This window comes from Grammomys surdaster, unplaced genomic scaffold (genome assembly GCF_004785775.1).
Source record: "Grammomys surdaster isolate TR1022 unplaced genomic scaffold, NIH_TR_1.0 231, whole genome shotgun sequence".
NCBI lineage: Eukaryota > Metazoa > Chordata > Mammalia > Rodentia > Muridae > Grammomys > Grammomys surdaster.
In genome coordinates this window covers 2,181,223-2,208,865 of record NW_021604676.1, presented here as the reverse complement: position 1 = coordinate 2,208,865, position 27,643 = coordinate 2,181,223, and the positions used below count along the sequence as shown (strand labels likewise).

The window sequence follows — 27,643 nt, the reverse complement described above, 5'->3', positions numbered from 1 at the left end:
GTGGGAGCATCTTCTCAGTTGAGACACCCTCTTCCTAAATGACTCTAGAATGTGTCAAGTGGAAACAGAAACCTTCAACATGTCTGCATCCCCACGCTGTGGCTTTTTGTTTTTACAGCACTAATTGACTTCTGCCTACCATCCACCTCCTTATTCCCCGAGCTCATTGTGTCTTGAGGGCAGTGGGCTAAAGGGCTAAGTAAATACTGACTGCTCTGGCATACTGTATATCCTGCGTAGACTCTTTATTCTAAATGAAGACAACACCAAATGAAGCTTACTGTATTTAAGAACCTTCAGAGGTCTAGGAGAGCCTGGGAACTCTAAAGTGGGCTTGTTACCTCAAAAACCAGTTAGTTGCCAGCATTCTACAGCCCAGGTCTCTTTCCCGTTTAAGGACAGTGGCTGGTTCTAGTCTGGGTCATAGATTTACAGTGTGAACCTGGCATGCTGGGCCACACCAGCAATAAGGAAGCTGTAGAAAGCTATATGGTTATATCTACCGAGGAGCTTGCAGGAGAGGCTGGGCGGCTTGTGTAGAAATGAGAAGTGAAGGTACAGTCAATATGAGATTGGCTATAAGTTTACAGTGATCGAAGCATGGTGAAAGGTATGTGAAGAGCCACCTCTATTTTTCATAAGTTTGTATTTTGTCTGTGATAAAGTCCTAAATATAAAACACAGCTATATCATTCTCATTCTGTGCAGGGGATGGAGGCTAATAATATTTTAAAATGGCAACATGGGATTGAAGTATCCCAAGGATCTACTTCACACTGTGTTAAATATATTTAAAAAAAATTGTTATGTAGCCTGGGAGTATAAAAGTTTGAGCATAAAGAGTTTTGAATCATAAAAACAAACCACAAGGACCCATTCTTCTTTTTTTAAATTTATTTTTATTTATTTTTTTATTTTTATTTTTTTAAGTCTTTGAAATCTCTGTATTACCTTCAATTATTTTTAGGGCTTTAAACATCTTTTTTTCTTTTTTTCTATTTATTTATTTATTTATTTTTTATTTTTTTTCAAATTGTAATTTTTACATATTCACATAGGGGTTATAAACACAAAAAGGCAGGACTTAGGGAAGGGGATGACACTGGAGCATGGGTGTTCAGGGGGAATACAGATTATCTTTCAGAACAGGGTATTGGCTGGGTGAAGGTTCAGGGGACAGGTCTCTATAACTCTGCCTATGATTCACTTGTCCTTATCTAAGTTGGTATTATCTGCCAAGGCTGCCTGTTTACAAGGTCTATGACTACCTGAGTAGGCTGGTAAATTTCCACAAAAGCAGCCTGTTTACAATAGCTTATAGCCATCTGTTTCAATTTTTTTCCACAGAGACCCAAGACTTGGTGTTAGTATGCATGTATGACAGGCCTATTGCTGATTTTAGGCCTATGGCTGATTTTAGGCCTTCCGTGTATAAGCAGGGCTGCCCCTGACATCTCCTCTCTTCTCTAAGTATAGAAGGGCTGTGGCAATTCTAATCTTGCGAAGGCAGGGATAGAAGCCTGACCTCCAGTAATTGAAGGGGACCTTGTAATGGCTCCGGTCCCCCTGTCGTTGGAGGACCCATTCTTTAAGTATAAATGGATAAATCTGATGGTTAATCTTCATTGTCAACTTGACTGGATTTGGAATCGCCTAGGAGACACACCTTTGGGAATGTCTATAAGAGTGTTTTCACCATGCATATGAATGGCATCATCTTATGGGCTAGGGCCCCGAATGTTATATATTTTTGAGATGGGGGTGTCTTATTATGTAGCCTTGGCTAGCCCAGAAATTGCTATGTAAACCAGGCTAACCTCAAACTCACAGAAGTCTGCTTGTCTCTGCCTCACGAGAGCTGGGATTAAAGATATGCACCACCATACCCAGCCAAAATTATTTTATGTGTATGAATGTCTCACCTGCATGTATGTTTCTGTATCATGTGTGCCTGTGGAGGCAGTTCTAGGATCCCCTAGAACTGGAGTTACTTATGGTTGTAAGTCATCATGTAGGTGTTGGGAATCGAACCCTGAACCTTAGGAAGAGGAGCCAGTGCTCTTGCCTGCTGAGTCATCACTCTGGTTTACCCAGATGAAAGGAGGCAGGAGGAGGGGTAGCTAACAGAGTACCAGCACTGATCTCTCTTTACTTACTGACTCTGCACACAATGTAACCAGCTGTCATATACACCTCATGTTATACCTTCTACAGCATGATTGGCTGTACCTCTTCTTAAGGGGTGTGCCTAAATGAATATTTCCTTCCTTCAAAGTTGCTTTGTAGGTCTTTAAAGTTGCTTTCTAGGTGGCGATTTGGCTCTGTGTGAGAGCACCTCCTAAGCACAAGTCTCTGAATTCCACCCTCAGCATTGAAGAAAAAGTAAAATAAATACAGGTTTTAGATTTAGCTCAGTAGTAGAGCACTTGGCTAGCAAGCACAAGGCCCTGGGTTCTGTCCACAGCTCTGAAAAAAAAAAGTTGCTTTCTAGGGTTGAAGAGTAATGGTTCAACAAAGTCTCTTTCAGAGGACCCAAGTTAGTTAGTTTCCTTGAAGCCATGTTGAGAGCTCACAACTGCCTATAACTTCAAGTCCAGGGCATCTGACACCCTCTTCTAGCTTCTGAGGGCACCTGCACCCACATACACGCATGCCCACACACACACACACACAACATCTTTAAAAAAAAGTTGTACCTGAGCTGAAGAGATGACTCAGCAGTTAAGAGCACTGGATGCTCTTCCAGAAGTCCTGAGTTCAATTCCCAGAAACCACACAGTGGCTCACAACCATCTGTAATGGGATCTTATGCCCTCTTCTAGCATGCAAGTGTACATGCAGATAGGGAATATATAAATATATATATATATAAAAAAAAAAATATATATATATATAATCTTTAATAAAAATATGCTAAAATTGTGCCATGTATTCTGCCAGTGATGAGAAGATTTGTGAATATAGTAAGTAATGAAAAACTATAGCTTTAGTGGGTGAAAAGCTGAGACTGAGCGAGAATTTAAATTCTGGTCAAAAGAGAAGAAGCCTCCAGGCAGTGGCATCTCAAGCCTTTAATCCCAGCAGTAGGGAGACAGGCAGGTGGGTCTCTGTGACTTCCAAGGCCAGCCTCGTTTACAGAGCAAGTTCCAGAACAGCCAAGACCACACAAAGAAAAACCTCTCTCAAAAATATCTATTCCTCCCCCAACACCCCTCCCCCCACCGCAAAGGCCACATCTCCAGCCCCAGCAATGATGGGGTGATCCTGCCTCAGGATTCCCTTCTTCTATCCTCTAGGAGCAGATAGAAGGCAAAGCAAGTACCCACGAGACTTTCAAATCCCGTGTCTGTGGGTCAGAAGACGATCTATACACTCCCACCACATATCCAGGTTGCTGGGAGGCAGACACTTCCTGCAAGGAAAGACACCACTGCAGTCACTCCAGTGGTGTGACCCCGCCCCCAAAGAGGGAGGAGCCAGAGCTACTGAGGCCTCCCACTCTTTTTGGGCTCTTTTCTCCAAGTCTGCAGGGTCTACTGGAAGGCTGTGTGGGACAGCATGGAAGCAGGGAGTATTTAGGACACCCTACATTCTCTTGCACTTACCCTGACCCTTGATTTCTTTTGGCCCTTTACACACCTCTTCCTCCTCCTTAAGGGTCAGGCCCTGGGCCCAAGCAGATGAGCCTCTGTGGTCACAGGCCTCCGAGGGTAATTACTACTCCAGAGGGCTGCTCAGAGTCACAGGAAAGCAGCTTCAAAAATATAAGTAGCCGCAGTTAAGACTGTGGTCGGAGCTGTGACACACAGCAAACCCAGTTTCTCTCTTCTTCTGAGAAATAGTTTTTGCTATTGAATAGCAGGTTGGCCTCTGGTGGAGGACACTCCAGTTCCCAGAAGGGTCCAAAGGATAGAAAGATCTTGAGGGTGGGTAATGTCTCCACCCTTCTTTATCTGAACTGCTTTCATTCAGCAGGAGACAGAATTTCCTAGCCAAGATGGGCCCTTTTGGGATGTGCGATTGGCTAAACATGCATCTTTTAAATTGGATTTGCTCTTGCACAAAGCCTGTTGTTTTGTGGGTGTGTCTGTGGAAACATAGTATGTCTGTCATGCTGAAATGCAGTTCTTTCCAGAAAGCTTCACCATCTGGGTTTCACAGCACCTCCCCCTGCCACGTTTTCTTTGTGATAACTGCCACTCTGTTCCACCAACTAGCTCCACCAGAAATTAAACAAACATTAAAAGATGGGAGTAAGAAAATTAGATAGCACAAGGGGAGTTCGACATCTAAACACTAGAAATTGTAGGAGATAAATTAGGGGAAGGAATCAAGATGCTCTCTCAAGACAGGAGGCCAGATGAGCCAGATTGAAATACTTTTTCCTCCTTGAGTGGGATGGATGGAAATACCCACCCACAACTGTAAAGCTTCAAAATTTGTCAAATAGAGGAGGGTTCTGCATGCTTCTGGAGGGAGAGAACGCAGACCCCTCCAGTGAACATGTTGGGAAAACTCTAAAAACTATTAGAAAGTGGGGAAGTACCTGTAAATCCTGAGAGGAAGCACCGAACAGTCTAGAATGTGTCCATTTAGATGAAGTGTTAATCCTAAGTAGTATAAGACATTCACACACGGTAGGCTGTAAGCAGTCTCCTTTCTACTTACTCCTGGTCAGGAGACTGCTGGGGATGTGCTCCAGTAGAACAAGGCCACAGGCAAAAGGGAGCAAGGATAGAAATGACAAACTCCACGAGGAGGAGGAGAGGCAGTAGGAAGCCCAAGACACTGAAGAGACACTGCAAGATGGTGACTGGGTACCTGGCCCAGAGGATAAGGACAGGCCCAGTGTGAACGAGCTAGGAGGCAGACCTTGTGGTATCAGGTATAAGCAGCCTGATGGAAATGAGCATCTCCAGAAGATTTGCACAACTCCCAGAGAACGTAAGGCTAGGTCATTTAAAAGTTTATACAGAACCAGTCCCAAACAAACCAAGTAAGAAAGACTAAGGCAATTATTAACTCAGAGATATAACATGTGAGAAAGAAATAACCTTAGCTGATTACACAGTTCAGTTCAGAGTAGCATGAGAACTCTCAGAATGTAGAGAATGAACCCTGACGGAACTAAAGTTATAATTACTCTGGGTGGGGCTGGGGGGGACGGCGAGGGATGGGTTTGGAGTATAGAGATAAAGATAACATCTCAAGCTGAAAATCAAGAAATGCATTCTATTTAAAGATTCAGGAGTTAGCTGGGTGTGGTGCTGGCCATCTGCAATCTCTTAGCACTTGGCAGGCAGAAGCAGGAAGGAATGCAAAGTCATCTTCAACAACATAGCAAGTTCAAGGCCACCCTGGGTTAGATAAGACCTCGTCTCAAAATAAACAAAACAAAATAAAGCAGAAAGTAAAATAATCCATGAAAAGATCAGGAAGTTCCTGTGGCAAGAGAAGACTAGGTCCTGTAACCAACAGTATTGAACTATTTCTTTAAAATTTTTATTTATTTGTGTATTATGTATGTGTGTGTGTTCTATTTGCATCTATGCCTACATGACAGAAGAAGGCATCAGACGTCATTACAGATGTTTGTGAGCCACCATGTGTGTGCTAGGAACTGAACTCAGAACCTCTGGGAAAACAGCCAATGCTCTTAACTGCTGAGCCATCTCTCTAGCCTTTTGAACTATTTTTTTTCTTTCAACTAAATTACATATAATTTGGGGGTTGTGGGGAGAGAAAGCTGACCCTCAGCTAATTCACAGTGGACAACCTTAAGTATCTTAAAATGTAATTGAAATCTTGTCTGGGTCAAAGAAGCTGATTAGGCTCAAATGGAGCAGGGTTTATCAGTAAACTGTAGGTTATTTGGTTAGTAAAGCTGTTCAAAACCCTGGAGGCACAGCCCTGCCTTCACATTAGAGCCGCATGGGGGACTTGGAGAGCCCATTCACACCATGCTCCACTTGAGCCAACAAATCACTGAGACTGGCAGATGGAGAGTTAAAAGCACTTCAGGAGAGTCTACGTGCAGTCTTCTGAGTCTAACGGGGCCTAAGGAAATAGTTTTAAATTTACCTCTTCATTTAATCATTCATTCATTTCTGCTTTTGAGATATAGGCTACCTACAAATCCCAGGACAGTTTTTTAACTCGCCCAGGCTGCCTCAGCCTCTGTAATACTGAGACACAGGTATGGGCCAGTATTCCATGCTCAGATCCATCTCCTTCCTTGCTAAAATAGTTATTAGTATTTTTTAAAAAGACAAGACTTCATCTATCTTAGGCTGGTCTTAAACTCCCAGTGGAGTTTAGGATAACCTTGAACTTCTGATCCTCCTGCCTCAGCTTTCTGTGATTGCAGGTGTACACCACCACACCCAGTTTGTGTGGGTGACTGAACAAGCAGCTCTGTGCATCCTCTGCTACCTGCCTTCATCTTTATTTATTATTATTTATTTAAAAAGATACTTGTGTGTGTGTGGACTTGTAAATATGATGAAACACTCATGGAAGTCAGTTTTTCTACCTTATTTGAGGCAATGCCTCTTGGTTTGCAAATTTGAACTCCAGGCTTGTTGGCCTGCTCACTTCTGGGAATTCCTCTGTCTCTGCTCCCTGTCTTAAGTAGTGCTGGAAATACAGACACACATTACCACGTTTGGCTTTTATGTGGGCTCTGGGGAACTGAACTTAGGTCGGCAGTCTGGACAATAAGTACTTTTATCCAATGAGTCATCTGCGGGGCTCCTCACCTGTATTTTCAGTTCTACCGAATTCAACTCTTGAGAGGCCTAGGTACAAAATACAGATGGGTTGGAGAGCTGGTTCGGTGGGAACAGGTTCTTACTGGCAAGCCTGATCCTTGGAGCCACACAACGTAAGGTGGAAGGGGAAAGCAACTCCACAGCGTTGACCTCTGACCTCCACACGTGTGCTGTGACATTTGTCCCTCAGTCCTATCCAATTAACATACACAATAATAATAAATACAAACTTTAAAAAGAAGAAAACATGGACCGGCAAGATGCCTCAACTGTTAAGATTACTCGCTGCTCTTGCAGAGGAGGAAGTTTGGTTGCAGCAGCCCACAACTGGCCATAACTCCTGCTTCCGGGAATCTAAAGCCCTCTTATTGTCCCCATGGGCACCCACATACATGTGTGCACCCAGATACAGACATGGAAATAAATAAAAATAAAGACAAAATCTTAAAACTCTACAAACTGATACTCTGAACAGAGCCTGTAACAACAGCTGACTGGTATGAAGGCCTCAGGGTAGGAAGTCCCAAGCAATGGCTTCACTAAAGCTCTACTCGGTTGCAGGGAGGGGGAGAGGACTTAACATCGACCCCTGGCCTAGCCTATGAGAGGACTCTACTTTCGAGCTGTAACCACCAAGTCAGTGCACAGGTCTGTGTGGTATCTGGGAAGCCAAGGAGGCAGAAACCATCTGTATTTTAAACTCAAGAGTTGTGTTTTCCCAGATCTGGCTGTGTAGTTCTCTCTGTTTCTCCTTTGCAATTCTGGGGTTTAACCATGGAAGAAGGTGGAACTACATGTCCTTCTGGTGGGAAAATTGAATGGTGTAGCTGCTAAGAAGAGTTCACTAGGTCTGCCACACCCTAAAGGCTGCAGTTACCACAGGGCCCAGTAATCCCACCTAGGCTTGCACACAGGAGTGATAAAAAGCCCAAGTCTGCATAAAAACAGGTAAAAGCATGCTCAGAGCGCCACATTTACACACTATCCAATGACTGGGAGCCACCTGCATTCCGGCTAGCTGTGTGTGGTAAACTTCATGCAGCATTAGCATTGAGCAGGCCTGAAGTCCTGACATGCTAGATCGTGCAGAAGCCTAGAAAACACTTGGTTAAACATGAAATCAGACACAAAGAGCCATGAGCTATCTGATTTCATTTACAGGAAGCATCTAGAAAAGGCAGATTCACAGGCAGAAGGAAAATTAGTGGGTGCTGCAGTAGGTAAGGGAGGGTCAGAAGGCTGCTAAAGGGTGTGGCATTTCTTGTTGAGAGATGGAATAAAAGGAAGGGTGATGGTGGGGGGGGTGGAGGGGAGGATACTGTAAACACACTAACTGCCACCAAGTGCTCACTTTAAAATGGTGACTAGGGTTTGTGTTGTGTGAATTTTATCTCAGTACAAATGCAAAGAATACATCTGTCAGAGTGTGATGTTAGAATCCAGCCTCTGCTCAGGCCCCAATATTTGCAGCAGCCCCTTCCTTCTCAGTTGCAGACAGACAGGCAGCTGCTGAAACACTTGCGACTCTAACAGACTCACCTGGGGAACTGAGTTTACAACAAAGAGGCTAGTGGCATACTTACCTCCTTCCCTGCCTACTGCCTAGGAACCAGCCTCAATGTAAGCTTGGACCTTCCCCAATTTTCTCAGAAAGGTATCAAAAAGAGACCCCCACTTCTGCCACACAGGCTCTGATTCCCCTTCTCCGGGGCTCCCCTGAATTGGAATTTCCCGAGCAACCTCATGGCAGGAAGGGGTCAGAGAGCCGGCCGAGCAGCTGGTGGTGACCACCACCAAGCCTCATAGTTTGAGTTTGATCCCAGGAAACCACATGGTGAAAGGAGAGAATCAACTTTTCTAAGTTGTCTTCTGACCTCCATATATGTACTATGGTGTGGGCATACTCGCGTGCGTGCGCACACACACACACACACACACACACACTATAACTAAGCAAGCAAACAAACAAATAATAAATGTAGTATGGCTGGTGAGATGGCTGGGTAGGTAAAGGTCTTCTGACCTCCCATGTGTGCACACACACATGCACAGACACAATATAACTAAGCAAAACAAACAAATGTAGTTTGGTTGGTAAGATGGCTGGGTAGATACAGGTCTTGAATAGACTGAAGGGTGAGAGGAAGAAAGGAAGGATGATTTATGAACTTTCATGTAGATTAAATGTTTAAAACAAAGCATTGTTAAGGCTGGAGAGATGGTTCCGTAGTTAAGAGCACTGGCTGCTCTTCCAGGGGACCCAGGTTTGATTCCTAGCATTCAGTTGGTGACTCAACCATCTTTAACCCTTGTTCCAGGGATCTGATACCTTTTTCTGGCCTTACAGGCACCAGACACATATGTGGTACACAGATCATACAAGCAAAACACACATATACATTATAAAAAGAAAATTTACCCCCACATAGCAATATAAACCAAATCCTGGTTTATATTGGAAACAATAAAGGGAAATTGTCATCAATTCTAGTCACTCCCAAGAACAACAATAAAAGGAAATTGTCATCAATTCTAGTCACTCCCAAGAACAAGAGTCTTGCCGAATTATAGAAAGACATTCTTTTTCTTTTTTAAAAAGGTATACATTTATTAAGAATTTGAAGTTACTTAAAATGTATTAAGGGGAACATTATAAATTCAGAAGTCCTAGGAATTAGTCATGGAAGGATTTAGGTTTCGAAGGATTCCTTAAGGTTTCCTACTGCATTCCTTATTGCTCTGGGCTATGGGCTTTAGGATCCCCTGCCCTGGAACTCTGACTACTTAACAGCAGATCAAGAACCTTACAACAGACAGGAGAGGCTCTGCTGTGCTTGTAGCCAAATGCGGACAACAGCACATCTAGTGAGTGTATGTAACATTTTCTGAAGTTCTTTGGACTGATGTGTACCATTTCCTCACTTAGTGAAGAGCTACTTGGGCCCCTTTCAAATGTTGGCCCCATCACAAACTCAGAATTCCATGTAGCATGCAGGTAGATGTCTCTAGGCAGAAGGACTTCCTCAGTTCTTATCCAATTACTCAGTATTGTCCCTTAGAGAGTTCACAGTTAGGCAGGTACGATCACTTTAAAAATTTAAAACTTACAAATGTTTCCAGATATAAAAGATGGCTGTTGGAAAGAGGCATGACAGAAAACCCCAAATCAGCAGTCTCCTCCAGAAGTCAGGTGGTAAGGGGTTCCTGAAGAATCGGCAAAAGCCATCCTACAAGGGATGAGAGAGGATAATTAGATGCCCCGTGAACAATCCTGAGCCCCGAATACACAGTAGGTGCAGCTGGAGAGATAGCTCAGCAGTTAAGAGTACTGTCTGCTCTTGCAGAAGACTTGGGTTCAGGTCCCAGCACCCACATGGTGTCTCACAACTGCCCATAACTCCAGTTCTAGGGAATCTGACATCCTCTCTGGCCTCCCTGAGCACTGCACATCTGTGGGAGATGTCCACATGAAGGGCTAGCTCTGAGCTTGGAGGTCAAATATGTGATCAGCACGCACAAGGCCCTGGGCCAGTCTCCAGTATGAAAAACAGTCCAAGATACATGGGAGGTTCTAGATCATGTCATTAAAAATGAAAGGCACATGGTTACTCCCGGTTAGGATTTATAATAAGCAATTCAACTTGCTGCATAAGCAACCAGCTAATTGCCTCATATGGCAGAGATAGCCTCATTACACCTCAATGCTTACTTAAAACATCTTGGAGAACTCTATTAAAGCCTCTCCTTACTCTCTGATCCCTTCTCCACAACCTCCAATAAAAATTGAAAAATGTAAACCTTGGGGCCTCCCTCCTTTGACAGCACCTGTTTTATCTTTAGCCCTTCTATTCTCTCTTGATCTTCTCTCTACAAATCAAATTCAAAATGGTTTCGAAGCTCACTGGGGACCTGGAGAACAGCTCTGGCTACTCCTTTAATAAGTGTCTTGGTTCTTACAGTCACAGGCCCCTTCTTTAGCACACTTTCCCTCTCAATTCATCCAGACTGCTGTGTGGTGCATCACACAGACTAATGTGGACAACATCCTTCCATTGTGACTATCTCTCACTAAGATACCCGGAGATGGGAGACCATACCACCCAAGTCAGCATGTGGCAATCAGACATTGAACTTAATGCCCGTTATCTCCAGACCAAAAGAAGCCTGGGGATGTTAGATTTGAACTAGAGGGTTCAGGCCATGTTAACTTACAGCAGCTGCTTCCTCTACCTTCATAGCGTGCATCAAAGAAATAGCAGAGACCCTGTTGAAAGTCAGCCTGGGAGCTTGGAAGCCTCTCTTCCTCAAAGGGAGCTTACGAACACCAGGCTGCTTGAGATTCTGAGTAATCAGAGGCTATGGATAGCAAATCCTGTATCATGAACAGACACTAACTAAAGGGCACAACCTTTCCCCCTTCCCTTTCTGCACCAGAATCAGTGACAGCTACACATGCATCCACACGGATTCATCATTATGTGGCACGAGACCTCCCCCTTCCCCTGGAACCTATGAGAGCGGGGGACGCCTCGCTTGGCCTTGTGGACCGAGACTCTCAGAGCTGCTGCCATGCTGTTTTCCCACGGTCTTGATAACTCTGCTAGTGCATCTCTTTCCTGAAAAGGAAAATCTGCCCAAGTCTGAGATCTTATGAGAGAGAGGAGGTAGAGGAGGGAGCCAGGAGGCAGAGGGAGAAATCAACACTCTGTCTTAATGACCTCTTCGGAGGGCTCAGAGGGTCCTCAGAAACTCAGCTGAAAGCAGTCTGTGGGCCCAATGGAGACCCATACATCAGGGGCAGGGCAGGTGTTAACATGTCATGCTGCCTTTCCTTCCATAGGTCACTTAAATGCAGGCTCCTGACAGGAGTGTAATCCATTTGGCTTTTGTATAGCAGGTTTTAATAATTAGGTTACATTTATCCCCATAACATGGGCCGCCTCCATTTTGATTCAACTCCAATGAAGAGGGAAGTAAAAAAACCCAAGGCTAACCTCAACTTCCAAGGGGCCCATTGTGGGCTAACCTAGGATAGAGGGTTTCCCATCCTCCTTTCTTCTCTTTTCTGGTGGTGCTGGGGATCAAACCCAGGGCTCCACAGATGCTAACAGTCTACCAGCAAGCTCATCCTGTGTGTTTTCCTTGATCAATAGCTCTGTGCAGCCGGAGGCTAAGGACTGCCCCTTTAGCCTACACCACGGAGCTTAAGGACCAACAGAAAGCCATGAGCCTGGAGGTTGCCCAGCAGGGAAAAGTGCAGTGGCTTAAAAGATCCCAGTCGGGGTCTTGGTGGCCACACACATTTCACAATCCCTAAGGCCTTACTCTAATAAAGGGTAAGAGAAGAAGCTCTAGAGAGCCTGGACATAGCTACTGTTCCCTTTATACTACTTGGACCTATCAGACTTAACAGTCTTAGCCCTGACAGTCCTGGGCTAAGCCACGGGTGCCCGGCTCCTCCTGACTGAAGTTTTATAAGAACTATTGAGCAAGAGTAGTCTGAGTGCCTATAAAGAAATCCCTGGGCTGGCGACGTGGCTCATGGAGTGCTCGCTCAGTATGCTCAAAGCCCTGGCCTTCCACATCTAGCACCACATAAACCCACCATAATGACATAGCCTGTAATTCTGGTGCTCCTAGGACGGAAACAGGAGGACCACAGTGGCAGGAGAGTGATGATATTTGAGGCCAGCCTGGATTGGCTACATAAGACCCTGAGTAAAGGCACTCAGCACAGCATTCTGCGCCCCCTCCCCAAACCATCTCCATCACGCTCCAGTGGTCTCACCCAGCCACCGTGAGCCTCCAGCCAGGAGCGGTACCGTCCCATGAGCAGATTATACAGCAAGTTCACTGTGAGATAGCAATCTTGGTCCACTAGGAGACGACTCCTCAAATCCCTCCTTTGCTTGATAGTCCTGCAAGGGCTTTGAGTCACAACCGTCCCCGCGAAGGCCAGGAGCGCCGCCAGGCGGTCCCAGGTGAGGTCTTGGTCATTGGAGAAAAACTTACCTACTAACTGTTTCACCAGCTCAGGGCGATTGCCCTGGTAGTCGCGGAAGGAGGAAAAAAAACCCCTGATGCTTCTGTTGGATCTGCCTAGTCACAGAGCGCAGCATGGCCGCCTCGACAGATGTGGGCGGTGGCTCCGGGGTGCCCGGTTCCCGAGCGCAGGACAATATGTAGTCAGTCAGCAGCAGTCTAGTGCGTCCCTGCAGCAGGTCGTCCATCCTTTGGCCTTTGCACCTGGTCCAACCTCAGCTGGCTTTCTAGGCTCAGCTACTTCCCCCTGACCCGCCTGGACATTTGGGAATACCACTTGCACCTGTTACAAGGAGCGAGTCAAGGGGTGGAGCAATCAGGAGCAGCAGGAGACCCTTGCGTTATTGTTGAGGATTAAACAGATGGGGGCTGGAACTTTCTAGGGGGTGAGTAGGCCTTGGAATGGTCATTCCCCTGTCTCAGCCTCGTGGGTTGCTGGGATTACAGGCTTGGGCCATCAGGCCCAGCTAGTAGCGATGTCTTAACTTGTTATTATTGACTGGGCCTACTTGTTTGGGAAATAAGGATACATAAATCATTTTGCAAGTGGTTGTCCCAGGCTGGAGGAGGCAATGTGGCCCCAGCTTCTGACTCTAACCTATTTCTGACCTACTAGCTCTGCATCCTAGAGCCTGTCTGTCCTCCACTGATAAATTTCTAGTACAGTGGTTCTCAACCTTCCTAATGCTGCTATCCTCAGGTCGTGGTGACCCCCAACTATACAATTATTTTGTTGCTGCTTCATAACTGTAATTTTGCTACTGTTATGAAGCATAGTGTAAATATCTGATACGCAGGGCATCTGATATGTGACTCCCACAGGGGCCGAGACTCACAGGTTGAGAACCACTGCTCTAGTTTACAGGCCTGCTGGGCTCTAAACTCTGTGAGCCCTCTTGGGGCTCCTTTTTGGCACTCTGTGATGCTGATGTTCTCCCAAGTTTCCTCGGAGGCCCTCTCCCAGAGGTCAACTCTGCCCAGTTGTCCTGGTCCTTTCTTTATGCCCACATTCTCTAGAGGCCTGCTTTAATCCAGGAGAGTCTCCTTGGGGGGCAAAGAGAGCTCTTTAGAGTGTCAAAGTATAATCCAGAACCCTTTCAAGTCCCTGAGACTCTTTCAGGGCTCATGAGGGATATTTATATAATACTAATGACATAAAAATACATGTGGCTTTTGTCACTCTCAGTTACACAGAGATTGCTGAAGTGGTAATTGCCATCCTGCTGACTGGAAGAATGTTGTTCTGCATTTTGAGGGTCTCTTTGAGGAGCATGGGGCTGGGGCTGGGGCTGGGGCTACAAAGCCAGCACTAAGCAAAGAGCCAGGCAGAATAGGGTGAGACAGGAGATGGACAATCTGGGACACACATACACACCCTGCTTCTCAGGGACAGCAAATCTTTGGCTGGTCAGATGCCCAAGGCCACCAACAATGCCAGTTTTTTTTCTTTTCTACCAGTGTCTGAGGTGACCTTTGGTTCCCAGGACACTTAAAACAAAACTAAGCGCACTTTTAAAAGTCTTGGAGTCGGGGCTGTATTTCAGTTGGTAGAGTGTTTGTGACTCTTGAGGGAAGGTCTGGGTTTGATCTCAGGCAGCACCTACAGTATTAGTGTGCAGTGCATGCTGGCAATCCCAATATACCAACACCCGAGAGGCAAAGGCAGAGGGATCAAAAGTTCCCAATCATACTTGACAATGTAGAAGGTTTGAGGGCAGCCTGGGAGGCATGACAATTTGTTTCATTAAAAACATAACAAGAGGCAGGGAGATTGGTCAGAGGGTAAGGATGCTTGCTACCAATTGGGCTTGACAGCCTGAGTCCCTAGGCACCATACAGTGGAAGGAGAGAGCAGGTTCCTGATGTTTATCCTCTGACCTCCACAGAAGATGAGGCCTCACTATGGGGCTGAGGCTTGAACCCTTGTGTCCAAGCCATCCTGCTGCCTCTGCTCCCATGTACCTGGACTTCCAAGTATGTGCCGCCATTTTTATTAAGATGGCATCTTATTACACTAAGAGTTTCTAAAAGAGCAAACCTATACACCTTTGAAAGAACAAAAGGAAGAGAAAGCAGGGACCTTGTAATATGCAGCAGCCAGTTGCATCTAGAAGGAATTTATGGTTCAAATAAAGACAGGATACCCCTTGGATAGCAAAGACATTATTATTCATGGCCTGCCCAGCAGTCTGTGTAAGTACAACTGCTGTGTGGGACATTCAAATATAATTTATAGGGACAACACATACTTTATCGTAGGCATTTCTGATAACACTACTAGCAGGCTTTTAAATCAATTTAGTGACCTGTCTTCCCACACCAGAAGGCTCTGTTTGCTCTCTGCAGTATTTGTGCTAGCAATGGCAACCAGCTTCCCCTCAGGTGTGGGGGACGCTTAGCCCTAGACTGCCATTTACCACAAGTCAAATATACCGCCTGTTTTCTGCATGTGTCCACTTCATTTCCAAAGCCTCCCCAGACCCTCCCATCCCCCCAAAACCAAAAAAAGCATATTATCTAAAAAAAAAAAGGGACAACTGAACAGGTTGAAAAAAGATACTTTTACCTAAAAACAGTTTTAAAAAGTGATTCTGGAACTAGAATATCCTCTATTACAGACCAGTGAACAGTCCTTCTTACAGTCCACATAACCGGCACATCCCGATGATGGTTCTAGAAGTCATTGTCCACACCAAGAAACGGTAGAGTTTAAAGTGCTCTGAAGACAGACTAGATTCAAGGAAGCAACGAGGGATGTTTTAAATGCTGATAAGTGTGGAATTCTACTGGTTGGAATAACTTCAAAAACAGACAAAATTTCACAGTTTTTGAGATGAAAGAAGGGCTTGAAGGTATAGTTGAAGTGCCACCGCCTATCCAAGTATTTCCAGGGAGGGGGCAGATTTCATGGAGACACTGGACAGGGTGAGTGAGTGCCAAGCTGTGATGTTGCTCCCATAAGCTAACCTGTGGGAAGCCCTGGGCTCATTGAGACGTCGTATCTACACGGTAGGACATATGTTCTTCTTGCACGCTGTGAGAGGATTATGCCCAAACCTGAGAAGACACGGATAGATCCTTTTTAATAGTTAATAGTTTGTATTGTAAGAGTTGAATTTAATGTTTAAAGATAGGAAATCAGGGTGCACACCCACATGCCCACACACAAATACACAGGCATGCACGCTCACACACGCCACTGACCAGGGCTCGCACAGGCTTCAGCTATTTTCTCACCACTGTGTTGAACACCTGTGAGCACGAGGCTCTCAACCTCAGAGACACCCTCTAGCCACCTGTGTCTCTCGGGACAGGGGCCGAGACTGCTCAGGAGGGCTACTGCCCTTCCTCTCCGTTCACACAGGAAAATGGAACATCTCTCTTACTCTTAGGGTGTGATCCCACGATCCTGAGCAGAATGCTGTGCCATCAGGAGACACCCGCAGAGTGCTAACACGGTTTTCATGTCCAAACAGGATGGAGACCCGGGAGCCCTTGAGAACATCCCAGACATTGATGGTATAGTCATTGTACCCAGCGAAGAGCAGGCGACCTGGAAGAAGATACAATGGTTAAATCAGTTCCTGTTTTTCCTTTCTTAACTTTCACTCACTCACTCACTCACCAATTAATTTCATCATCCACCCATCTACCCATCCATCCACCCACCCATCCATCCATCTACCCACTTACCCACCTCTCCATCCATCCACCCACCCATCTACACAATAAACACAGATTAATCTAGGCCCACTGTATGGCAGGCAATGTGTGTTGCCTTTGCAATTCAGGATAAGTAGTCATTGTCCTCTGGGGAAGGCATGGGACAGAGAGGAATATCACTGTAGCACCAGGTGGTAGAAGCCACATGTGTATAGGATGCCCTGGGCCTTAGTGGAAGCAGGAACACTTCTGCCACTTTTAAGCCTTCAACTTTAGTTCACAGAGATTAAGGCAAAGCGATCGATGTTTTTGAAGGATGAGCCTTCAATGCTTGGGTAGAGGTACCAGAAAAGTGGCTGCAGTCTTGCGCGCAAAGACAGAGACCCAGAACAGGGGGGTGTCCCGTCAACACTGGCTTGGGCAGGGTTGTAGGGGGTTTCAGACCATAAAGTGGGAAGGGCCAGGGGATGAGGTGAAGGGAGAGATGTCTGAAGGTCCCACGTGGCCTCACTGAAAGCTCAGTGATGGGAGGCTTGGCAGAGAGCGGGTTTGTTCTTCTTAAGTCTAGTCCTACAGTCCTGGGGAAGTTCCTGGAGTAAAACCTTACCACTGAGGGAGAAATCCACGCTCGACGCTCCAAATATGATACTCTCCTTGGAGTAGATGGCAACCTCCCTATCTGCCCTCAGGTCATAGAGGCGACACTGAGGTACAAAGAAACAAAGGTACAATTACTGACCACACACTTGCTATTACTATTGGGGACCAGCAGCTTCTGTAGTTTGAGGGATGACAGGAAAAAAACCTCTTTAGTTCTTTCTCTTTTTATTTCATCCTTCAGTCCTATTTCCAGTTAATCTCTATGGGTCAGTAGGGACTCAAAGAAACAGCTAGTGTAAAAAATTTCGTCAGGTAACAGAGACAAACATGGAGCCCTACCTTCTTTTCCTTGATGAAGCACATACAGTTATCATGGAACATTCTCTAATACTTAGAAATTCATACACAGAGAAACGAAAGTCACCATGGCAAGTCCTACAGGTTATTTGCTAATGTCTGGGATGTTCTGTGTGTGTGCTGGGTAGTTTTATGTCAACTTGACACAGGCGAAAGTCATCTGAATAAAAGAAACCTCAGTTAAGAAGATGTCTCCATAGGCCTGATTTGTGGGCCAGCCTGTAGAACATTTTCTTCATTGGTGATTGATGGGGGAGGGCCAGCCCATTGTAGGCACTGCTATCCCTGGGCTGGTGGGCTGCTATTAAAAAGCAAGTTGGGCCAGCCATGAAGAGCATACCAGTAAGCAGCAGCTCTGCACGGACTGTCAGTGCTTGCCTCCAGGCTTGAGTTCCTGCCCTGACTTCCTTTAATGAATAGTGATATGGAAGTGTAAACCAAATAAACCTTTTCCTCCCCAACTTGCTTTTTTGGTCACCATGGTGTTTCATCAGAGCAGTAGAAACCCTGACTAAGACTGTATGGAAATGGATGGGGTGGGTGTTCACTGCTGGCTCAGTCAACATTCTGTGGTAAGCACTTACCAAAATTAGTCTTCAAAGAAGATGATTTACATGTCGGTCCAATATTCCCCATGTGGCTATGTCTCAATCTGTTAGGCAATAGCCAGCTAAATATTCTTCTTATGACTAAACTTTCTCTTTTATGTATAATCCTATGATGAAAATTTTGTGTGTGGGAGGGAAGGGAGAAGAAAACTGATTTTGAATACACTACAAGGGACAATGGGTTGGGCAGTAACAATAGAACTGCCTATAGCCATGTGATGCACATTTTTATAGGAAAATCTTTGTATACATGTTGCTGTCTCCCTTGCATTAGCTCAGGAGCAGAACCATTAGAACAGAATTGTTTCCAGGAAATGGTATAGCCAAAACGTGTGCCTTTATATTTTGTTACATATTTTTGACACATCTAAGAGTTTTACAAATGTTTTGTTATTTTTGAATGTGAATATGGACGTGCCTGTGTGTGCACGGATGCACGTGTGTGTGCACGAATGCATGTGTGTATGGGTGTGTGGGGAGGACAGAAGAGGTTTCAGGTTCCCCAGAACTGAAGTTACGGGAGGTTGTAAGGCACCTGACATGAGTGTTGGCATTCAACTAGGGTCCTCTGGGAGGGCATCAAGCTCTCTGAATCTCTGAGCTAGCTCTTCAACCCTGAGATTTTCATTATTATCAAGACTCAGTGAGTTCTCTCATAATGTCTTCCACAGCAGCAGCTTAGAGTGAAGCCCATTCTTTAATATTTGGCATTTTTGAGGACAACAAGAAAAAAAATATGTTTTCTTCTAAAAACATATGTCAACATAATTTGCCACTTGTAACAAGACTGTGAGAACAGAATCTGGTTTTAGGTAAGCAATCATTGCCTGAGGGTTTTTAAGTTGTGAAAGGCACAAAAATACTTACAGCAAAGTTTGTTTTGTAGCCTAGGTTGGCTGTGAACTTGCTGTGTATATGTAGCAAAGGAAAACCTTGAACACTCGTTCCTATTATCTCTGCCTCTCTCACACTGAGATTACAAGCATTGAACCCCCATGCTGGTTTTATGGCAGTGTTCTTAACAGGGGGAAAATAATTTACAAAGAGCCCTCTCCAGATGGAAGATTCTTTGAGTACATGATGGCATGCCAATAATATGAAATACCAGACAATTATTGAGAAAATACGCTAGGGAAAAATGCTTGTTAGTCACAGAAGAATGTACACAGGGTGTCGCTATGTGAAAAAAACAAATATACAAATAGACATTGTCTTTATGGAGAGAGAAGGCAGTCAGGATTCATTAAACTGTTTTCTCCTTAGGAAAGAGAGGAATTTCCTTCAATTTTTATTCAGTGACTACACATAACTTTTGTGACTAGAAAACAAGTTTAAAAAAAATAAAATAAAGTTAAGGTATAGTGATAATTTTAGAAGTTTGGCTTCTTAAAAAAATACAGAAATATCGGGCTGGAGAAATGGCTCAGTGGTTAAGAGCACTGACTGCTCTGCCAGAGGTCCTGAGTTCAATTCCCAGCAATCACATGGTGACTCACAACCATCTGTAATGAGATCTGATGCCCTCTTCTAGTGTGTCTGAAGACAGCTACAGTGTACTCATATACATAAAAAATAAATAAGTATAAAATACAGAAATATTATAAGAATGTGCTTTCATTTTAATCCCAGGTGTAGGGGTTTGAGCTGCTTCTGACTGCCCACAGCAGCAGACCATGATTTGCCTGGTGCTCTAGCAGAAGAATGGTTTTGTCAACTGCAGATAATTTCTGCGATTCTGTGATGTTTGGAATTCTGGAAACTTGTCAGAGGGTATAGAAATGTTAGGTGGGATTGGTTGTGGTTTGTTGGTAGTCATGCTCAAAGAATAAACAAGAAGAAAGAAATTAGATCAGATTTTTCTCTCTCTCCTATCTAGTGATAGGCAGTGAAACTGGGGGGAGGGCAAAGGTTGGGAAAAAGAAGAACCTATTAAGTAGCAAAGACCTACTATGCTAAGGGTGTAGAGAAATGACTCAGTTATCAAGATCACTGGCTGTTAGTTCAAGGAATCAGGGTCAAGTATTAACACACAGATGGTGGCTCACACCATCTGTAGTTCCAGCCTCAGGACATCCCAGTGCCCTCTTCTGCTCTCCGAGGGCACCAAGCATGCATGTGGTGCAAAGACATATATTCAGGCAAAACATCCATATATATTAAAATGCATAAATAAAATTTGAAAAACAAAACAAAATTAATGTTTTCCTGTGGTATTATCTGGTCCCTTCAGTTGTTTTGCTTTAAATAAAATTCCCTTGCTACTTTTGCAAACAATAGAGTGAAAACAAGCTATTACAACTCCCTCTGCCTTGAAAGGGCTGTCCATAACTGAGGAACATACCGTGGCATCATCTGACCCAGAAGCAAAAGCGTCTCCACTGGGGTAGTACCTGCAGAGAGTTGGTAGAAAGTCCATTATGGGGTGCGGCCATTCCCATGACCCCTGCTCATGACCCCAGGGAAGGCATCCTATGTCACAGAGCCTGACGCTCCACTTCTGGGTCACAGGGCTTTTGCACAGGCCTGAGGGGAGCCTCATGTGGTTGGACCACCAGCCTCTCATGTTCCTTGGGTAAAGGCAGGGGCGCTGCCTCGCAGAGTGGTGTGCTGAGGGCCAGATGAAGTTAGCGTGTTCACACCAGGTTCTGAGCAGAGCAGGAGCCCTGTAATACACTTCATTCCCAAAGTGTGGCTCGGAGCACAGGGGCAGTGGAGTCAGAAGGACAGAGCCACATCAGCTGTTGGCACCGTCAGGATATGCAGTCCTTTGGGGCCGTGACATCATATTTCTCAGCCTGGTTTCCTCATCTGGACAGCAAGGATAATAAAGCCTGTCTGCACGGTGAAGATGAACAAGGCAGTGAATACCAGGAACCGAGCTGCTAACTAAAAAGCCTCAAAGAACAGTGGCTATTCCTGTGCTCATCTTCTCTTCGGTTCTCAGCGGGAAGTGTGGATGCTAGATTATAAACCACGGGCAGGAGCAGAGTGGGGGATTTATTTATTTATTTATTTATTTATTTATTTATTTGTGGGGTCTTATGTAGCTCAGGCTAGCCTTGAACTCTGTGAATGACCTTGAACTTAGGATCCTCCTGCCTCCACCTCCTCTCTTCTGAGAGTCCAGGAGTGAGCTACAACACTGGTTTTGTGGCCTGCTAGAGAGAGATCTCAGGGTTCTATGTACATTAGTTAAGCACTCTGCCAACTGAGCTACATCCCTGAATAAGGGTCTTTAATCCCTCCATGTCACCCACACTCTGATGTGTCCTTTCTTTTCAATGCATCTCCTGTCTGGTTTCAAATGGCCCCAGCCTGCAGCCTGTACTGGGGAGATGAGGTTATTTTTGTTGTTGTTGTTTTTAATGCATACATTTGTGTAGGTGTAGAAGGTGGAGGACAGCTTCTAGTGTCAATCTCAGGAAATATCCTTTGAGTCAGGTTCTTTCACTGACCTGGAGTTCACCAAGAGGCTAGATTGGCTGGCCAGTCAGCCCCAGGGGTCGTCTGCCACCTCTGTGCTGGAGTTACAGCCACCTGCTACTGTGCATTTCTATGTGGATGCCAGAGATTGAAGTTGGCTCTTCAAATGGTTTGCCAAATGAGCTACGCCCCTAGCGCCAGCTTGATTTTGTGTGGCTACCTTACAAAGTTTCTGACAGAAGGGGATGAGAACAGAAAGGTTGGAGGGAAAAGGTAAACAATGTTTAGCTCTGTCTGCCCCATATCATGCTCTGAACCCATTGTGTGTGTTTTCTAAAACTATGTGTGTCAAGTGTGTATGTGTGTGTATGTATGTGTCCTGTGTGTCTGTGTTGTGTGTATATGTGTTCATATGAATGTAGGTGTCCCAAGAAGGCTAGAAGAGGGTATTGGATCTCCTGGAGCTGGAGTTCTAGGCAGTTGTGAGTTATCTGATGTGGAAGTTGGGAACTGAGCTCAGAGGAACACATCAAGTGTTTTCTCATCAGGTATGATGGCAATTTTTAGGGCTCTGAGCAGAAAGACGTTTTATATTTAGCCATGCCGTGGCACCTTCTGACAAGTCAAGTTTCAATCCTTTTCTGGAACCCCACTTACGGAGAGCTTGCTACCATCTGAGCATCTCTGCCTGGCGGGCTAGAGTTTTCCTGATTGAAGTAGCCCTGTGCTGTTCAATGCCCACCTCCCGTCTGCACTTCCTCGAGTCTTCCCTGGGTAAACAAATGGGCTGCTGCCGACTGTCCGGATTAGATTTGGGCTTCCTGAGCTCAGTGCTTTTACAGTGTGACCCATCTCACCTTAGTGCCCTTCCTTAGCAATATGAAAGGCTGGCTCTTCATCCTCTAGGCCTCAGTTTAAATGTCACCTTCTCAGAGGCCTTTGACCTCCCAGAAGCAGCCCAGTCTTTCCTAGCCCTGTTCCATCCCCCCATCATATATATGTGTATCTTTTTGTATCTGATTTGTTTCCTGAAGGCAGTAGACACTTTATCTGCCGTGTTCACTACTATAATCGTATTTCAGAGGGAATGCATGTATGCATATATTCGCTCAAAGCATATGAAGAATGCCTAAGAAATAGTGGCTTGTTTTGGGAGGATGTGGGTTGTCTCTAAAGCAAGTAGATTAAGGACTCCTGGGACCTGGAACCTTTCCTGTTAAGGAGTCCCCTTTCTCAGGTGATCTCTGGTGTGTGTATATGTGTATTGTGTGAGTGTGAGTGTGTGTGTGTATCTGTGTGTGAGTGTGTATGTGTGAGTATGTGAGTGTGTGAGTGTGTATGTGTGTGTGAGTGTGTGTGTAAGTATGTGTGTGTGAGTGTAAGTATGTGTGTGTGTAAGTATGTGTGAGTGTGTGTATATGTGAGTGTGTGAGTATGTGTGTGTATGTGTGAATATGAGTATGTGTATGTGTGAGTGTGTATGAGTGTGTGTGTAAATATGTGTGTGTGTAAGTATGTGTGAGTGTGTGTATATATGTGAGTGTGTGAGTATGTGTGTGTATGTGTGAGCGTGTGAGTGTGTGAGTATGTGTGTGTGTGTGAGTGTGTATGTGTGTGAGTATGTGTGTGTGTCCTGCTAAGGATGATCTAAGCCTCAGTAAAGCCCCAAGACAGAGGATCCCAAACATTTTACTTACTGACCGGACACTGTTGACATCAGATTCATGAGTTTCAAAGGCTTGCACACACTGGCCGGAGCGCATGTCCCACACCATGGCCTTCTTGTCACAACCCTACAAACAGGAAATCATGCAAGGACTGTGTACAGGCAGGGATGAATCTGAACAAGTTACTTTCCCCACGTTAAGCCCAGGGAAGAAGACCTTCCCAGTACAGAAGAGGAGGAGGGCACGTGACGTCCCCCTTTAGTGCACTTCCTTTTGGGTATTTCTGAGTTGGAGTAAGACCTTTGCTGTTTCCTCCTTTCCTCCTTCCTCCTGGGAGTTTTGCTTTCCTCCACTCCCTTCCATTCTTTCCTCTTTCTGTCACTTTCCTCAGCTCTGTGGCAAGCAGGTGTTGGTGCATGGGGTGGGGGTGGGGTCTTAGGTTAGTGACACCAAAGAATGGGTTGGTGGTGTCCAAACTGAACAGCCAAGAGCTTGGCTTTGTTAGAGTTGTAGAGTCAACTTTCAGCAGTTAGAAATGGGGTTCCTTTGGGCTACCTGTACCTCAGCAGTGTGCTGACCTGGGAAACAGCTGTCCCAGGGTCTCTTCATAGGCCTACCATTGAATAATTAGGGAAGAGGGTAGCAAGTCATCCCCACCTCCAGCCCCCAGCCTTCTGCCTCAACCCTGATGTTCTCTTTGAGTCATTCCCAAGCCAGAGAACCATAGACAAAAGATTTCTTATATTATGTGGTGAAGATTCTGGAAGCTTTTTGATGAATTCCCACAGAACTCAAATAGCAAAGGGCATTCTCTCAACAGTTAGATGAACCAATGGCTTCAAACATTCAGGTTTGTTGGCTTCAAAGGTATGAAGAGGCAAAGATGACATCTTAGGAGCACCTGCCATGGGGTATAGGACCCTGAGAGTTTCACTGAGGACAGAGACAATAAAGTTCAAGTACTTTCAACCTCCTGGTGGATGCTAAAATGAGTGGAGCTTACGTATGCAAAGAGGCAATAAAATCTACAGAGATGATCAGGAGAGCAATTCGGTTGAACAGGGACCATGCAGCTCTGCAAAGACACAGGGAGAAGACAGGCATGGGTGGCCAAACACATGGGAAGAAAATCAGGGTCTCTTCCAATAAGCAATGGGAGGCCAATGGCATGAAATAAGTTTGGGCCTATATGTCGATTCCTATAGTTCCTCTTCTGTTTCCTGTATCCAAAGAGGAGAGGAGAATGGTGGCCAAAAGATGTGGAATGGGGCCGGGCAGTGGTGGCGCACGCCTTTAATCCCAGCACTTGGGAGGTAGAGGCAGGCAGATTTCTGAGTTCAAGGCCAGCCTGGTCTACAGAGTGAGTTCCAGGACAGTCGAGTTCCAGGACAGCCAGGGCTACACAGAGAAACCCTGTCTCGAAAAGCAAAAAAAAAAAAAGGGATGGGAGTGTGGGAGTGTCCCCAGACCTGAGCTCTGTGACATTATAGCACTGCCTCATCTCAGCATGCATTGCTCACATGCAGTGGCCCATGGTTACGCTAAGATGCAAACTTTATTTGAGGGATCGTAAATACATGGTGACAGACACACACCCTGAGTTGCAGCATTTAAACAGAACATTCCAGATCTCTAGAGACTTCTGATTGTTAGTGACAGGAGGAAGGGGATCTGGAGGAAGGAATGACTCTGAGACTGCTATAGGAACTGGGGTTTTGCAGCTTCAGGGAACTGAAGACACTTCCAGGAAAGAGACAGGACCAGACGCAAGAACAAAAAACAACTGCCAGCATCCACCTCCCTCGTGGACAAAAGACCCCAGAGATTTTCCTTGCATTTACCCCAGACACAAAGGTGTTTCCTGTTTCTGAGGGGGCCAGGTCCAAGCAGAGGACGTCAGCCCCGTGCCCATGGAAGCTCTGTAACAGCTGTCCACTTTCCACGTCCCACAGGGCACACGTGCCATCACCGCTGGCTGTCAGGATCTGTATGAAGAAAGAATGTTGGGGAAGCTTAGCTAAAGGCTTAACCTTCCACAGAGCATAGCAGGCTACACACACACACACACCACTGAGTGCAAACACAGAAAAGTCTTTCCTACAGCTAGAAGGCTGGAGTGTGCTTTTAACATGCCTCAGTCCCTAAGTCATGGGTCACGTATCCCCCAGAGCTGAAATCCCAGTGGTCCTGCTGCTGTGCCTCCAGGATGCCATACCCGTCTTGTCTGTAGGAGATGTTCCTACCTGTGGTGCAGGCACTCAAATGGCCTCATACATCAGCTTATAAGCATATTGTAGGGATTTTGTGGATGTCATGCATCTGGACGGGACCTGGGAGTCTGCTTGTCCCTGGAACTCTATGATGAGGCTGCTGGAATCACTGGGCTGCAGGTCAAGCATCGAGGGTGGGGAAGCCTTTCTTACATACTCATGCTCCTGCGGCTGCTTTTCTCTGAGCAGGGTACTGTTTGGAGGCTCCCTGCACATGGTCTCATGCAACCTCTGCCATCTGCTGCTTCTCTCCAGTCTTTGCTAAGGTGTTTGTGTCTGCAGGAAGATCAGGTGTTGGTCTCTGTTCTCCCAAAACTTTTACAGGCCCAGCAGTAAGAATAAATTGAATGTAACTTCCTCTCACTGTCAAATGATCCTGGGATTCCATGTGCTTTCCTTTTATCTCATGCAAGCATGAGGAGTGTTGGAGTCCCACACCCATGTAAAAAGCTAGGCATGAGTGTGCGTACTTGTAATCCCAGCGCTGTGGAGACGAAGACAGGTGGGTTCCGGGGCCTTGTCAAGGGACGGCCATCCTAACCTAACTGTGGAGCCCCCGAGGCATAGTTAGAGACCAGTCTTCAAAATTAATATAGATGGCTTACCTCTGACCTCCACATGCATGTGTGTGTACACATGTATGATCACACACACACACACACACACACACACACACACACACACACACACTCACATACACACCCTAGCTACTTGCTCTAGGAAATACTGTTACCAGAAGAAAAGACAGAGCCAGGTCCAAACAACTTACTTACCAAAGTTCACAGCTTGATCACCAAGCCTCACTTTAAGACCCACAGCTTGCCAGGCTTCCTGTCCAACACTATTAGGTCCTAAACCAGGTTTCTGCCTGCCTTGCAGATCTGTATGACGTTTGGATACAGTCATAACTTGCTATAGAAATGTAGTCAAGAGTGCTGGACTTATACTGTCCTTGCTGTGGTTTATGAAAAGTGGGGCACAGACTTAATGGCCATAACATTTTTTTTGTTCTTGCTTTTTAAAGGTAAAGACTAATTTTACTTATTTATGTGTGTGTGTATGTGTGTGTATGTCTGTGTGTGTGTCTGTGTCTGTGTGTGTGTCTGTATGTGTCTGTGTGTCTGTGTGGGTGTCTGTGTGTGGGGGTATCTGTGTGTGTGTGTCTGTGTGTGTTTGTGTGTGTCTGTGTGTGGGTGGGTGTCTGTGTGGGTGTCTGTGTGTGTGTGTGGGTGTCTGTGTGTATCTGTCTGTGTGTATGTATGTGTGTGTGTCTGTGTGTGTGTCTGTGTGTGTGTCTGTGTGTGTCTCTGTGTGTGTGTCTGTGTGTGTCTGTGTCTATGTGTGTGTGTGTCTGTGTGTGTGTGTGTATACCTTTGTCAGCTGAAGTCAAACGTATGGATCTCTCACAGCTGCAGTCATAGGGATGAATGCATTTTTGGGAATGCCTAGCTTGTTATGAGCCATCTCTCCAATTCTGTATTTTATTTTTTTTGAAGAGCAGAACATAAAGGTTAGTGAGATGGCTCAGAGGTTAAGAGCACTGGCTGCTCTTGCAGAGAATTAGGGCTAGTTTCCTGCACCCACAATGGCTCACAACCATCTGTAACTCCAGGGAAATCTGACGCCTTCTTCTGGCTTTCATGGGCACTGCACGCATGCAGGTGCACAGACATACATGCAAACATGAACAGGAAGACACATGCAGTGCCCAGCCTTGAAGCTCAGCCGCCATGGAGCCTACACACAGCACTCCGACCGTCACCCACCCAGAGCAGAGTGCTCTCCACAGCAGCCAGAGTTTGTCTCAACTCTACATCAGGAGGCCTCTTTTTGATTTTATTAGGAACAGTGACCAAGGAGGAATGGCAGGCACTTCCCCTGGAGCCTGCGCCACACAGAGCTCGCCTTACCCTGCAGTTTCCAGATGTGCTCTGCAAGGGGGATGGAGGCACTCACCTGCATGTCTGAGTTGGTGAAGCTACAGGCAGACAGGTAGTTGGTGTGCATAGCGACAGACTTCTTCTTGGCAGCCATGTTCTCGTTCTTGTCAAATGTTAGTGGATACACGGAACACTTATTATCCAGACCACTAGCGGAGATGACAGAAGAACCAGAGGTTGGCTCGGAAGGATACAGACATGTGCATCTCATTTACACTGACTGTGCACATGCTTTCCTTTAACAGTATCTTTTCTTTCTTTCTCTCTTTCTCTCTTTCTCTCTTTCTCTCTTTCTCTCTTTCT

The 27,643-nt window shown here is 45.6% G+C and overlaps 2 protein-coding genes across 2 annotated transcripts in view; both read right to left on the bottom strand.

Annotated features, from left to right (window-relative positions):
• Window positions 1–9,715: 9,715 nt before the first annotated feature.
• Bcl2l10 (BCL2 like 10) lies at window positions 9,716–13,018 on the bottom strand. The gene is given in 3 exon segments (XM_028773623.1): window positions 9,716–9,997; window positions 12,559–12,849; window positions 12,851–13,018. Coding segments are annotated over 3 exon segments (564 nt in total). The 5' UTR covers window positions 13,001–13,018; the 3' UTR covers window positions 9,716–9,874.
• Window positions 13,019–14,959: 1,941 nt separating this feature from the next.
• The window catches only part of Gnb5 (G protein subunit beta 5), a 31,596-nt gene continuing 18,912 nt past the window's right edge, over window positions 14,960–27,643 (bottom strand). The window contains exons 5-11 of the mRNA XM_028773572.1: window positions 27,357–27,489; window positions 24,972–25,115; window positions 23,165–23,256; window positions 20,382–20,430; window positions 17,083–17,179; window positions 16,199–16,365; window positions 14,960–15,869 (exon numbers count right to left, since the gene is read on the bottom strand). Of these exons, the coding sequence (XP_028629405.1) occupies window positions 15,858–15,869; window positions 16,199–16,365; window positions 17,083–17,179; window positions 20,382–20,430; window positions 23,165–23,256; window positions 24,972–25,115; window positions 27,357–27,489 (694 nt within the window). The 3' untranslated portion in view covers window positions 14,960–15,857. The remainder of the gene's footprint in view (window positions 15,870–16,198; window positions 16,366–17,082; window positions 17,180–20,381; window positions 20,431–23,164; window positions 23,257–24,971; window positions 25,116–27,356; window positions 27,490–27,643) is intronic.